The sequence below is a fragment of the Macrobrachium nipponense genome, chromosome 15 (assembly GCF_015104395.2).
Source record: "Macrobrachium nipponense isolate FS-2020 chromosome 15, ASM1510439v2, whole genome shotgun sequence".
Taxonomy (NCBI): Eukaryota; Metazoa; Arthropoda; class Malacostraca; order Decapoda; family Palaemonidae; genus Macrobrachium; species Macrobrachium nipponense.
This window is the reverse complement of record NC_087208.1, coordinates 40718932-40733867: the sequence shown is the minus strand read 5'-3', so window position 1 is coordinate 40733867 and position 14936 is coordinate 40718932. Positions and strand designations below refer to the sequence as shown.

General features: G+C 37.6%; 2 protein-coding genes across 2 annotated transcripts in view; both read left to right on the top strand.

Moving 5' to 3' along the window:
• Window positions 1-322: 322 nt before the first annotated feature.
• LOC135227160 (heat shock protein 83-like) lies at window positions 323-8892 on the top strand. The gene is made up of 6 exons (XM_064267048.1): window positions 323-481; window positions 4684-4949; window positions 5594-5996; window positions 6551-7597; window positions 7805-8154; window positions 8431-8892. The coding sequence occupies exons 2-6, from the start codon at window positions 4684-4686 to the stop codon at window positions 8561-8563; spliced, it is 2199 nt and encodes a 732-aa protein (XP_064123118.1). The 5' UTR covers window positions 323-481; the 3' UTR covers window positions 8564-8892.
• Window positions 8893-12723: 3831 nt separating this feature from the next.
• Window positions 12724-14936, top strand: part of LOC135227157 (heat shock protein HSP 90-alpha) — a 47274-nt gene continuing 45061 nt past the window's right edge. The window contains exon 1 of the mRNA XM_064267045.1: window positions 12724-12855. The gene's annotated coding sequence lies outside the window, so the exon portion shown is untranslated. The remainder of the gene's footprint in view (window positions 12856-14936) is intronic.

Below are 14936 nucleotides of genomic sequence, written 5' to 3'. Positions count from 1 at the left end.
ACACAGGAGACCGAGATTTTTATAGAATTTTCTCGTTTCTCTGCCGCAATGTTTAAAGGTGCCCCGTTGAAAGCGAAGAACGTTTCTCGAATCCTCCACCATATTCTGCCGTGTAACGCCAGTCTTTCGCCCCTTCCGGAAATAGTTCCAGTAGAAAACTTTGAAAGCTGTAACTAAATAGGACATTTCCATATCTCATTGGCCATTATTTGTATTATTAAACATATATAGTGACATTTTACAAGATTTTCTTTTATGATACAAGTAAGAGAGGACAATCATTTATTTGTTTCCAGAAAGCAGGCGGACTAATACTTTAAAGGCCAGCAACAGGCTGCTGCCGCCGCCGACTTCATTCACTCCAGTCGAGGCTGAACCGTCGAAGTGAAAGGATCAGTCACGAAACCTCGAGTACCGAAGTCGGGTCGTAACACCACCGATTTATTTAGTTCGTGTCGTATTAAGTGCTCTAATTTCAAAGGTAAGTCGTTATTAACTAATTAGCTGTAAGCTTTTGTAACCTTTGATATTGATTGTTTAAAATTGGAATTGTGAAAAACACTTGGTAAGCCTGTTTATTATTGGAAGGCTGTTTACGGCTGCTTATAAGGTATGAACATTTGTTTATAATTTATATTAAGATGCGAACATTTCCAGCTCAATTCTCTATACCATGATCTAGGCAACTACATAATACTTATACAAAATGCTAGTTGTTTAAGGCTATTGTGCGAGAATTAAGGCCGATAAGTATTTTTCGGAAGGCCAGCCAACTCCCACACGAGGTTAGTACCCAGGCAATACCGGCAAGACAAGTTATTTGTTTGGTATTTTTAAAGATATTTATCATTTGTCAATAGTGTTTAGGGGGTTCAAAATAACGAGAGTGAAGAGCTCTCTTTAAAAATGTAGGTTACTATATCATATCGTGTAGTTGGCAACTTCTAGAACGATACCGGTTAGTCTCCCGAAAAAATACCGGCATTTTGTTAGAGGAAAACCCAAAAAGATATTTTACTGTAGGTTCCAAGTGTTGAAAGGTAGGTCCACACCAGGTCTCATGCGGCCATCTAAATACCGAAGCAGGCATTTTTTAAAAAAATAAATAGATCAGACTGAAGGTGAGACCATCAGTGTTAAAAGAATGAAGGACTGGGAAGGCTTAACTTATCTATCAAGAATGGCGTCACACCTATGTCCTTAAGGTTTGCGAATGTCATACGTTCAAGACTTGATTTGCGCCTTGTCTGTACAATGCGAACTCCTACATTACGTCTTACAACGCTTGATTTTAACATGGCTATATGTATATTCATTATTTCCTCTTTTGTCGTCGATTACACGATTACATGTAGAGCGCCGAAATTTCATTGAATTTACATTTTTAACGCTAGTTTGTTTACTAGATGTACCTCAGTCTGTACTTAGCCTATAATTCCCTTTACCATGAGGTTTATTACTTACGAATGAATACTATTGTTTGGAAGCTTTAATTTCAAGTCTGTGGCCCATGTAGCATGCCCCACATGAGAAGGGTTCATCTTTTTAAAAATGTTCTAGTAGTAGGGTAAACAACCGCATGGCCTGTATCAACTCAACGACGATCACGGCATGCCACCCTCCGGAAAAGTACTTATAACGCGTCCTGACACCGGAGATGGGCATCAGCCGCGACTTCTTGTTGGTGAGAGACGGAGCTAAAGACCTCAACTCTCCTTTTGAAGTAAATATTTTCTCCAAAGTTAGAAATTAAGGCCAAATTTAAAGCATTAAACAGAGGGTAGTGAAAAGGGTGTCCAACGCAGTGCAAATCTCACCAAAACGCTTTCGAAATTTTTACTTACTCTTAAATATCTTAGAAGATTGACGCCATCTAGATGTTTGTGGAGTCACTTGTCAACAAACTTCCCTTTTCCTGTGATAAATCCGCACACCACTTGTACCCATAGATGCTGGGGCACTTTCATCACAACAATCGGAACGTGGTCCCTAACCACGACGTTTTTAAGGAAACTACTGTTTTGGTAGAAGACGACGGCAAAGTGTGCACTAGGTAATTATTTAATTAAATAGTTAAACATCAGTATTACATATTTATGATGATTAATTTGGAAAAATTCGTTATTGAAAAAGTAATTATTCTGACTCAAATTTAAGTATTTATTTTACTGAATTAGAACGTTCTTTCAAGTCCGGTATTATGACGTCACGACATCTTGACTTTTGTACCTATTGTAGGTTAATTGCTTATACCAACTTTTTTGCAGAACAGTTTAACAGTTTATTCATGCAATTTGTTATCAGCTATTCATGTAATTGTTGTAATTGTAATGCACATATATATCTTTATCATTCACTTTTTGCATATATGAAGATGTTTTACAGCCGGATTACCAGCCGTAGTGTGACGCAATCGCTTTCGGTCCCTGGGACTCTTGTCTCTTTTCGCACCATAAGAAATTAGTGGGGCGAATTGCAATGATCAGAAAATCGTTAAAAGAGGAAAGTTACCCTTGAGAGGCATGTTTTGATTGATAAATAAAAATTTATACAATAGCTAGCTTGTAACATTACTTGATTACTAAAAACTTGATTGACAACTAAGCAGAATACCTACAATGGGTTTCAGAGACAGTGCAAGCACGTGTTTTGGCAATATTTCTGTAACGAACACTCGTGTTAGAATGAGATTTTGCATTACACCCAGTGCCGTAATTTATAAGGGTACCGTGAATCATTAATTGTAAAGAATAACGACACTTGTCCTTGTACCAAGAGACAAAAACTCCATTATCCAGAAATGGATACGAACACGCGTAAAAAGCTCCCCCATACCCCCCCCCCCCCCCCCCACCACACACTGCCTCTCTCTCTCTCTCTCTCTCTCTCTCTCTCTCTCTCTGTGTTCACCCTCCAAACTGGGTATAAGAACACAAAACATGGGAATTGGTGAAATTACCTTAAGTATTGAAAGTATATATACATAAATAATAAAGCAATTTTATCATTATTGCATTACTGTGACAACTAGAATTTATGGAAACAGTTTATAATAATACATAGATGTATGTGTGAAGCTCCACTAATGTGGCAACGATGATTTGGCCATTCTTAGTATGCAAACATTAAAGGTTACATTTATTTCTGGCATACAGTTTTATTTAAAAAAATCATAATACTAATGTGGACTTAAATCAGTGAAAAGTGCTAGCTAAAAAAGAAAAAAGAAATATAATCCACTTATCTGTAGTCTGCTCCGCTATGGTTTTCGGCAGTCAGGTTAGAAACATTGGATTGTATCTACTTTAGAAATATCTGTAATTTTCGGGGTAATTTGGTTGCAAAAAAGGGGTAATAGACATTAATTAAATATTAATTTTGAAATAAAGTAAAGAACTAAATAATGAGTAAAGTAAACAATTAAGGGAATATAACTGCAGTCGTTGTCTGCTGCCCGTAACTGTGTTTGTGGAGTGAGCGCTAGGAACCAGGAACAGCAACGTGGTTCAAGTGCAATGTGGAGTGAATTAAGACCAAAATGTGTATAATAACAATCAAATAAGCACTGTGGAGTTTCAGTTGTGATGGCAGTTAGGATAAAACCACCGATTACAAGGTAAAAATTAATTCAGTTCAAACCATGGCCCCGGAAATAGCAAGTTTCATACTTTCGCTAATATAGGCAACAAAATGTTTTATTGTGCTGATTACAACTGCTATCTTGAGTAAGATCGATAAACGTTGCGTATATACGCTAACATTGTTCAAATGAGTGCTGGGAAGGTTGGGAAAGATGGTGTCCATTCGTGAACAGACCCGTCCAGCCACACGATAGCTGCCATATTGGATTTCAAAACTGCCATGAAAACGTACTTTACGAAGAGCGTCACATGCTTATTTTAGTTTGTATGGGGCTTTCATATATCACATTGTTGATGAAACTTCAATCTTTTGAATGGTGTGCTTAGAGTTGTAATTGTATTCTTGTTTCACCAATTAAATAGTGAATAAGACCCGTCCAGCGTGATGGTGGATCGTCCGTGATTGTTTACCCTATATACAGTAATTTGCAGATCCGTGAAACATCCCAAGAGGTGTGAAGTCTCAGTATGTCATTACAGCCTTAGGTTAGGAGACCCAGAAACTGTTAAACAAATAAGGGTTTAGCTCATTTGATCTTAAAACTAACTGCCTCAGAGCCTATTTTAGGCATGATTAGTATATAGTAATGTAATCTTACTTTGGCACTACAGAAATTGTTGATTGAAAAATTTGTAAATTGTTCAACGTAAAGCTTCCTTACAATAAGTTTGACATGACAGTTCCTTCTGTTAGGGGCAGAGCCATCGGTGAACTGTATTCATTACTTCAGATTCTTTGCAGGTTTCATATTGCAACTTCGTTTTTGCCCTGTTACACCTTTCAAACTTTTTTATAGTCGGTTTGCTTCAGCGTTGAATGGCCCAGTGCTTGCTTGGCCTTGATCTAATTTCTATACTATTCTTTTTTGATTGGCAGTTTCACAATTATTCCATTCAGCAATTACATAGTCCCTCTTGTAAAATGGCAATACCAATCTAATCACACTGCTAATCTGTAGGTTACCCCAGCATTTTTAGTATCAGCATTTAAGAGAAAAAATAAAGTACTAGTTATTCCTAATGAAGACCTCTTCATTTTCAGATGGCAGCAGATGAAACCCAGACAGCAGAGGAGGTGGAGACTTTTGCCTTCCAGGCTGAGATTGCTCAGTTGATGTCCCTGATCATCAACACATTCTACAGCAACAAGGAAATCTTCCTTAGAGAGCTGATCTCGAACTCCTCAGATGCCCTGGACAAAATCCGTTATGAATCTCTCACAGATCCCTCGAAGCTCGACGCAGGAAAAGAGCTGTTCATAAAGCTCATACCAAACAGGGATGATCGAACTCTCACAATTATGGATACGTAAGTTCACTGACTATTATTGATGTCAATTGTATTTTAGTTTGTTCTGTTGGAAATTATAGGTAATTATAGGCAATAACAGCACAGACTTGCAAGGAACCTTCCCGTGAGTATGACATCCACCAGGGATTGGGTCCTCATAGTACTACCGCCCCGGGGGGATAGATTACAGTCGACCCTTAAAGATAACTGTAAATTCTTAATAAGCAATCCAAATACTATAGGAAACTAATTTCCAAAGAAATACCGGACTCTAGTTGTTACCCAGATCTACCAAACCTTAATTAAAAATTTGGGCCAAAGGCCAAGTGCAGGGGCCTAAATACTTCATTTTGTGTTGAGTAATGTTGGAACAGTTGGCAGGAGAGGGTGGAAAGTAAGATATAAAAGAGAGGATATGGACAAAGTATGGTAGAAGGAATGAAAGGAGCTGAAGGGACGCTGCTAAGAATGTTAAGTAATGATGTACCCTGAGAGCTGGTTACTGTATATGTCTGTTGCTCTTAAAATGTATTCAATTACACAATTTTTGTATAACTGAACAGATTCAACTCTTGTACACTGTAGTTTATTGCTGCTGATCTTGTCAATTAAATCTTAACACCCAAGAAAATTTTAATACTAACTTAAATTTTATTTTACAGTGGTATTGGTATGACCAAGGCTGACCTGGTCAACAACCTGGGTACCATTGCCAAGTCAGGCACAAAGGCCTTCATGGAAGCTCTTCAAGCAGGTGCTGACATCTCCATGATTGGTCAGTTTGGTGTAGGTTTCTACTCTGCATACCTCATTGCGGACAAGGTCACAGTCGTTTCCAGGAACAATGACGACGAGCAGTATGTGTGGGAGTCCTCAGCTGGAGGCTCCTTCACAGTGCGACCTGACCACGGAGAACCTATTGGTCGTGGCACCAAGATCACACTTCACCTGAAGGAAGATCAGACAGAATACTTGGAGGAACGTCGTATTAAGGAGATTGTGAAGAAGCACTCTCAGTTCATTGGCTATCCTATCAAGCTTTTAGTTGAGAAGGAAAGGGACAAGGTAAGTCTACGCAAATTTATCAGAGTAGGTTGGCTTTTTTGATTACCCAAGGTATCATGTTTTTGAAGATCTGGTACTGTAATTCTTTAAAATGGAGATCCTACCAGATGCTTTCAGCCACAGGTTTTATCAGAAATTGTTGTATTGGATTTTCTTGTTTGCAAAAAATTTTAATCACCTGATAATTCATTTCATACACTCGTGAATATTCTTTGATAAAAGTATTTTCAGTTCATAACATTGCCAGGTAAGTTTCTGGTAATAGAAGTGATGTTAAAGAAGTTTAAATTCCTGTTGTGCAAGCTGTAGTATGGATGTTTTCATAAACATTGAGATTATTTAAATAGTTGCAATTATGCCTCCAATAAAAATTTTACTAAAATGGCTTAACACATGCTGATATGACTGGCAATATACGTAATTAAGGATACCATTGAAAAATGTTTGAAGAGTGCTATGCCAAGTCATGCAGCTGACCAAGGGAATATATATTCAATGAATTTAGAGACTGATGTGATACATGACAACGACTGATGTAATAATTACAATTCCAGGAAGTATCTGATGACGAAGAGGAGGAGAAGGAGGAAGAAGAAAAGAAGGAAGGTGAGGAAAAGAAGGAAGGGGAAGAAGACAAAGACAAGGAAAAGCCTAAGATTGAAGATGTCGGCGAAGATGAAGATGCAGACAAGAAAGATGACAGCAAGAAGAAGAAAACAGTCAAGGAGAAGTACACAGAAGATGAAGAGCTCAACAAGACCAAGCCTTTATGGACCAGAACCCCTGATGACATTTCTCAGGAAGAGTATGGCGAGTTCTACAAATCCCTGACAAATGACTGGGAAGATCATTTGGCTGTCAAGCACTTCAGTGTGGAAGGGCAGCTAGAGTTCCGAGCCCTGTTGTTCCTTCCCCGTCGTGCTCCCTTCGATCTGTTTGAAAACCGTAAGCAGAAGAACAAGATCAAGCTGTACGTACGAAGAGTATTCATCATGGAAAACTGTGAGGATCTCATTCCTGAGTACTTGAACTTCTTGAATGGTGTAGTTGATTCAGAGGATCTGCCTCTCAACATCTCCCGAGAGATGCTTCAGCAAAACAAGATTCTGAAGGTTATCCGCAAAAATTTGGTCAAGAAGTCAATGGAACTGTTTGAGGAACTTGCAGAAGATAAAGAAAATTACAAGAAATTCTATGAAAGTTTTGCAAAGAATCTGAAACTGGGTATCCATGAAGATGCTACCAACCGCAAGAAGTTGGCAGAATTACTCCGCTACCACACTTCCTCTACAGGAGATGAGATGTGCTCACTTAAGGACTACATTTCTCGAATGAAGGAGAACCAGAAACACATCTACTACATCACTGGTGAATCTCGTGAACAGGTGCGCAACTCTGCCTTTGTTGAGAAGGTCAAGAAACGTGGATTTGAGGTGGTCTACATGACAGAACCCATCGATGAATATTGTGTGCAGCAGCTGAAGGAGTTCGATGGCAAGCAGTTGGTTTCTGTTACAAAGGAAGGTCTGGAACTACCAGAGGATGATGATGAGAAAAAGAAGTTTGATGAACAGAAGAGCAAGTTTGAGAATCTTTGCAAGGTGAGAAGTGCACTGGTATTTTGTGGTGATGTTATCTGTGGGATAATGGTTTGGAATTTATGGTTCGGATTTGAATTGCCTTCAATGGGTCAGTCAGTTTGAGTAGTCTTTATCTGATGTAGCATCATCAGTCAGTTTCTGAGTATTTATCTGATATAGCATCATTAAACACAGTACAGTTATCTGTTATCTATTAATGTATTTCAGGTCATGAAGGATATCTTGGACAAACGTGTCGAGAAGGTGGTTATCAGCAACAGATTAGTCACTTCCCCATGCTGCATTGTCACCTCACAATATGGCTGGAGTGCCAACATGGAGAGAATAATGAAGGCCCAAGCTCTGCGGGACACTGCCACAATGGGATACATGGCTGCTAAGAAGCACTTGGAGATCAACCCTGACCACAGCATCATTGAAACACTCCGCCAGAAGGCAGATGCCGACAAAAATGATAAATCTGTGAAGGATCTTGTGATGCTGCTCTTTGAGAGCTCCCTTCTGTCATCAGGATTCAGCCTGGAGGACCCGGCTGTATTTGGCAGCAGGATTTACAGGTGATTTGAAATGACTGTTGGCTGCGTGTTGAGCAAAAGAATTTAGTGTAGCATGAGTTGATAAGGTGTATTATATGATTATATATTATTATGAAGAAAGACTTCTGTTATTTGTTTGATAATTTGAAAGTCTTGTTTTTTTAACAGACTGACTTTGTGAAAGACTGGCAATTTTAAGCATTTTTCTGTGAATATTTATAAAAGGTGTATTGCACAAAGGACACAAAACCTTGTGTAATCTCAATAAATAAATCTAAAATGTTTTCCTCCTTTCAGAATGATAAAACTTGGGCTTGGTATTGACGAAGACGACGAGACGGCTGTCGAGGAATCCAGTGGAGCAGGGGAGGAGGAGATGCCACCTCTAGAAGGCGACGAAGATATCTCAAGAATGGAAGAAGTCGACTAAGTCTGTTACCCACTAGTCAGTATGTTAATGACTCACTTTTATCATTCATTTGTCATTTTTGATACAGCGATTATATATTCCCAAGGCGCCTATACAATTATTTAATGAACTGGTTAACTTTGCCAAAGCCCAGGTTCCTTATGCGTAGAGTTAGAGATGTAGGTTAGCATGAAACTTCATTTTGTGGGAAGCTGATTTTGCTGTAAACAATTGAAAATGGAGTTTTTTTTTTAATGTTGATCCATATTGGACTGCTACTCTTTGGACATTCCACATTTTCTGCTCTTGTCTAGTGCACAAACTTTGTTAATAAAATGCATATATAGCTAGAGATTGATTTATTTACCCTTAATTCATTGCAAGTAACTGAACATAATGCATTAGATTTATATCAAAGAAATTGTTTCTAGTATATCGGAGTTGGATTAGGTACGTGGTGTTAATACAATACTTGGGTTTGCTTGAATTATTCGGGGGAAATAGGATGTGTTAAGTTATTGAATTATGTCACTGGTCGATTAGTGGTCATGTTGAACCACTGCTGAAAACACACACGATACGTAATGAGTTGGCTCCTCCTTTGGTCAAAATAAATAAACCATACTAACTGTATGACCACCCCCTCCTTTGGTCAAAATAAATAAACCATACTAATTATATGACCACCACCTCCTTTGTCAAAATAAATAAACCATACTAACTGTATGACCACCACCTCCTTTGGTCAAAGTAAATAAACCATACCTAACTATGTGACCACCACTTCACTAATTGGTCAAAATAAGTAAACCATACTAACTATATGACCACCACCTCACTAATTTGGTCGAAATAAATAAACCATACTAACTATATGACCACCGCCTCACTAATTTGGTCGAAATAAATAAACCATACTAACTGTATGACCACCACCTCACTAATTTGGTCGAAATGAATAAACCGTACTAACTATATGACCACCACCCACTCCTATTTTGGTCAAAAAAATAAACCATACTAACTATATGACCAAACCTTATGACAGGTTGAAAATATCTTGAAAAAGTTACTGTAAACCACTGATTGAAGTTTACTCGTTCTCAGTAAGGATATAATAGTAGCAAATAATAGTACTCGATTTGCATACCTAAATTAGAAGACATTACTTTGAGGTAACCTACATTACTGTAGGACATCTTGCAGTGGGACACTGTGCAGTGTAGTTGTGGTTCTTTGTACTATCTCCTTGGCCCCAGTTGCACTGCAGAGTTGAGTAACACCTTTGGACTGAGTACATTAGACCTCGTCCTTAGGTTAGGCTCTCCAGAAGTGGATTTTTAATGAGCCTACAAATGTGTTTTACTATCATAAGTATAGTAACCTGTTGAGTTTAACAATTTTTAGATCCTTATAGCAATGGTGCATTACACAGACGTGTACCCAATAACTATACGTACTATTTTGAATTTGAAACTGTTAAGTGATAGATTATCTGACCATTATTTTACACCTACATCTCGAGCAAGCCTCCATCCTTTTGGTATGGACATAAATATGAAGGCTGAATTTGTCTTCGGCTACTGCTGTGGGCTACATGATTTTCCACTACCTTTATTTTCTATGTTATACAAGCATTCAACCTTTTTTTTTTCTGCTTAGTACATGGTTGAAATTTAAACAATCATACAGTGCAGTGATGGAAGAGCTAGCAAGGAGTCCCTGAAAAACTGGATGTAGTCCCACATCCAAAAAAGGTAACTGATGAAGTTTGATTTTTTGGGACAACGAGTAAGTGGATGTCATTTGAGATAAGACAAAACCACCACCTATCAAAAGTCGGGTCACCTTCGAGACAGCTTTACAAGTTGAAATGTTGATTTTTCAGTTATGTTAAAACTTCAAAAAACTTTTAACATTATGTTGAAAAGTCAAAAGAGTAAATCTCCATTAGGTTGGAGCTCTTTCAATACTGGGTAACACTTAGTATGCCTAACCAGAGTAGTGTTCATCTTCTTTTGAAAGGCACTCGTCGGCCTAAAATTACTAACTGCAATTATAATGGGGGACAACAGACAATAGTGCACTGACTCCTTTAGTAATTAAAAGATGGAATGACTGAAGTAATCTGAGAAATATATGATCAATTTTTTATGTATGGGCAAAGTTGTGGGATAAGTAGGTTGATCATGGCTGCAGATGATAGTAATATTTTGTGATAGTACAGAGAAACCTCAGAAATTGGTGGTGTTTGGAAGATGTTGAGTCCAAGCGGGGAATATTTGGGTACTAATTCTGAATAAGAAGGGTCGATGAAAGTAAAGTGAACAATGAAAGAATAATGCTAAGGAATTTATGAGCAGATAGAACAATGAATAAGGAAGCGCCTCAGCGGCGTGTTTGGTATGGTATTAGCGTCCCACCTCGGTGGTCGCGGGTTCGATTCTCGGCCATTCCGTTGAGGAGTGAGAGATGTGTATATCTGGTGATAGAAGTTCACTCTCGACGTGGTTCGGAAGTCACGTAAAGCCGTTGGTCCCGTTGCTGAATAACCACTGGTTCCATGCAACGTAAAAGCACCATACAAACAAACAATGAATAAGAAGAAGAAGAAGATTTGTGCCCAAAATTATGCTTATTCTCTATAAAGATCACCGAGGCTGCTCACCTGGTTGAATATGTGGATGTCGGTTGCTAATAATAAAAAAAATTTTAAATTAATATTTTACTGAGGCATAAGAATGGAAATGTGAGAAGTGTACACGTACAAAAAACAGGTAAAAAGGTTTGATAAAGGCGTCGTGATTAGGCTACGGCTTATAGGTAACAAGTTTTTAAGTCTCCCGTAATTTATATGATTTTCTTGAAAATCTTTTGGTATTTTTTTTTACTAACATGAAAACAACTCTTAAAAACTTCACGGCCAATCTCGACAACTTGAGAAATTGGTTTCAGTAGGCCTATGGTTAGATACTAAAGGCGACCAGATATGGCAAGCGTTGAAATTGAAAATATTCTTATGGAGCGATACGTATACATTGATGTTTTAAGTTTCATTGAAGGAGATAATATATATGTGGTGCATCAGCATAAATCAAGTGATACTCGATGAATAGTTTTTTTTTTTTAGAGTGAACGATTCCATAATAGTTACGTCTGTGCACCTCACGCGGTGCACTGCAGGCATTACTTCAACCCATACCTTGCGCCCTTTCAATCCTTCTACGTAATTTCCTTTTAATATTCTCTTCTTTCCATCTTACTTTCCACCCTCTTCTAACAATTGTTTCGTAGTGCAACCGTGAACTTTCCCCCCCGTTACAAGTTTAGACGACCGTACTCTCAATTTGCCCTGCAGCATTCTAGATGAATTAGAATTGTACGCCTATTTTCTAGACTTTGAATACTACTCGGCCATCTCAAAAGTTTAAAGTAATCTAGGGTAAATAGTTCATTATTTTAGTAATGATTTTAATCGGTGTGATACTAATATACGAATTCGATATATCGTTAGGGAAACAAAGCAAAATGGTACTAATCATCTGCTTGCTATTGCGCAGGAGAGGGACACCAAGTTACGTTGACTGAAAAGCTGGCCAACACCTTGACAAAATCAACGCGGCACGGGTAATTTTGGACAATCCAAGAGCAATAGTACAGGTGTTTGCAACCTGTTCGAACATTTTTAGTCAACATTTTTGCTTCGTTTACGACAAAGGCAAAGAGAATGAGTCTACATGCATCATAGTTCGACACTTTCCAGAAAAACGTTTCTGAAGATTAGTCTTGGTCCGTTTCTTTACGAAATGCATTTGAAAGTCTGGTGAGAATAAGAACGAAATCAAATCCAAAAGAAAGTAGAATGTCACCTCATAAACTTTTCGCGGTTTACCGCAGTGAGGGGAAACCTGGAACCATCCCAGTACCCTCATGGAAATCAATAACCCCTCCAAACTGAGGGGGAAACGTTTCTGGAACTTTCTGGAACATTCGGTCGCGTAACCACAGTCTTTCGTCTCTTCCGGTAATAGTTCCTCGGGAAAAACGGAAATATTGAGATATTTAAACTTATCTGAAACTTTAAAAGTATTGTGTTAGTTATTTTTATAAATTTGGAATAATTCTATAAGACTGTCAACGAGAATTAAATTGTTTTCAAAGGTTTTACTTTATATGTTTATATCTTGTTCCCTCGTCTCGTCCACGATTCATCTTATCAGTTTGCTCAGTATTGCGGTAGCTGTCATAGTGGTCAGAACTATCCGCTCTCCGGAAGGCCGTTGCTTTCGTGACTGTATTGTGCACCACGGGTCGTAAGTTTTCAGGGAATATTATACGCTAGTATTGCAAACGAACTTACGACTTGTATTATATTGATTGTATTTTTCTTGTTAATAAACATTCCTGGTAAAATGGTTAGATAGAAGTAAATTGTCAAAACAAACTGGTTTAGATAACTTTAGATTTGAAAAAAAAAGTAAACTAGAAGTAACCAGTCGAAATGTTACGGTTGTTTTAGTACTATAATTTACCATAATACGGCAACTTGAGTTGGCTGTTGGAATTTTTTATTGACAATGTCACAATACGATGTCAGAATTTGCGAAGTTAATGAGAATTTAAAAACTATAGCCTACTTTCTCGAAATTGGGCAGGGCTATGTTTTACAAGCTACCCAAGCTTAATTTCATTGATCAATTTATTGTTTTTAATTTTGTTTATTTCCAAATTAATTTTTTTTTTTACCAAACATGCCTAGGCTATCAAACATTGTTTTTGTTTTTGCTACTTTTGTTTTGATGTGCCTAGTAGTTTCGCCCATTATCGTCTTACCTTGCTAATTCATAATGTCATTCTTCTAAAGTTTAATAATTTCGGGAAGATTTTGGATACCTATTTCATTTATTGCAATGTCAATTGCAGCCCGTACATTGTTCAGCTCACTTCAATTTAAATGTTCCATCTTTGTTGTTCTTACTAACCTTGCATTATTTTTGTAAACATTATTAATACCTTTCACTAAGCATTGTTTTATTATTTTCCTTGTTTCTGTCAACCCCTCCCCCTCCCCGACCCTGAATTTGGCTGTTATGGTTATGTTTATTCAAAGTGTCCTGGTGGTTGAACTTCATATTGTGTAATGTATGTAGTACTGTAATTCCAAATTTTGGCATCCCCACATTCATGATTTTACGGAGAACTTGATAAACTAAAGAACTATAATATCATTTGTAATAGGCTGAAGGATTGAAGTCTGAAGACAAAGAATAAGCCAGTTGATAAAAAAAAAATGATTAAAACTTATGCTTTTCAAATTCAACGTGGTGTCAGTCCGTTATAGTCTTCTGATTGATGACAGCAAAAAAAATGCCGAATTTGAACAATATAATCAAATGTGATTGTTTTTTTTTTTTCTTCTTTGGTAACCTCATCACGATGGCTGATATTCAGCCAAGGTTGTTGTAACTCTCTCTCTCTCTCTCTCTCTCTCTCTCTCTCTCTCTCTCTCTCTCTTCTCTCTCTCTCTTCTCTCTCTCTCTGGCGTGGTTTGTATGGTGTTGGCGTGCCACCTCTGTGGACGCGAGTTCGATTCTCGAGCATTCCATTGAGGAGTGAGAGATGTGTGTTTCTGGCGATAGAAGTTCACTCTCGACGTAGTTCGGAAGTCACGTAAAGCCATTGGTCCCGTTGTTGAATAACCACTGGTTCCATGCAACGTAAAATCACCTTACAAACAAAACAAACAATCTCTCTCTCTCTCTCTCTCTCTCTCTCTCTCTCTCTCTCTCTTCTGGGCAGGCCACATTTAATTTATATATATACATATATAATATATATATATATATATATATATATATTATATATATATATATATATATTATATATATATATATATAGATATAATATATATATATATGATATATATATAATATATTTATATTATTTATATATATATCATATATATATATATGAGAGTTAAAAACATCAGCGTCAAGGCTATGCCATTTAGTAGGTTATAATCTACAATAAATTATCATAAGTAGTGACCCTGAAGCGTTTTAACCACATATGTATCCACCTTGCTGCGTATTTAGTACAAGCCCTTTTGGGGATTACAGCTAAAGCATTACAAAAAGGCTTCAGTAAATATAAATATAATGATCCCTTTACCGCTTCCTTGGTGTCACTATCTAGGAGAGCTCCAATGACGTAAAGTAGCCTACTAGGTAGGCCTACTGCCCTTCCCAGGAATAGGTTAGCCTAGATTTAAGTCGAGTTGTATCTCATGGCTGAACTGAGAGAGTTCTCCGTATCTGTAATGTTACAAGAGGCTTTATATACTGGTATTAAAACATTTCTAGCCAGTAGATCCATTTCATGGCAGTAGTAAAGC

Excerpts from the sequence above, each read along its gene's own strand:
- LOC135227160 (XM_064267048.1), top strand. The coding sequence starts at position 4,684 with ATGGCAGCAGATGAAACCCAGACAGCAGAGGAGGTGGAGACTTTTGCC. Across the intron at positions 5,997-6,550 it reads TTGAGAAGGAAAGGGACAAG|GAAGTATCTGATGACGAAGA; the intron begins GTAAGTCTACGC and ends TTACAATTCCAG. Across the intron at positions 8,155-8,430 it reads TTTGGCAGCAGGATTTACAG|AATGATAAAACTTGGGCTTG; the intron begins GTGATTTGAAAT and ends TCCTCCTTTCAG.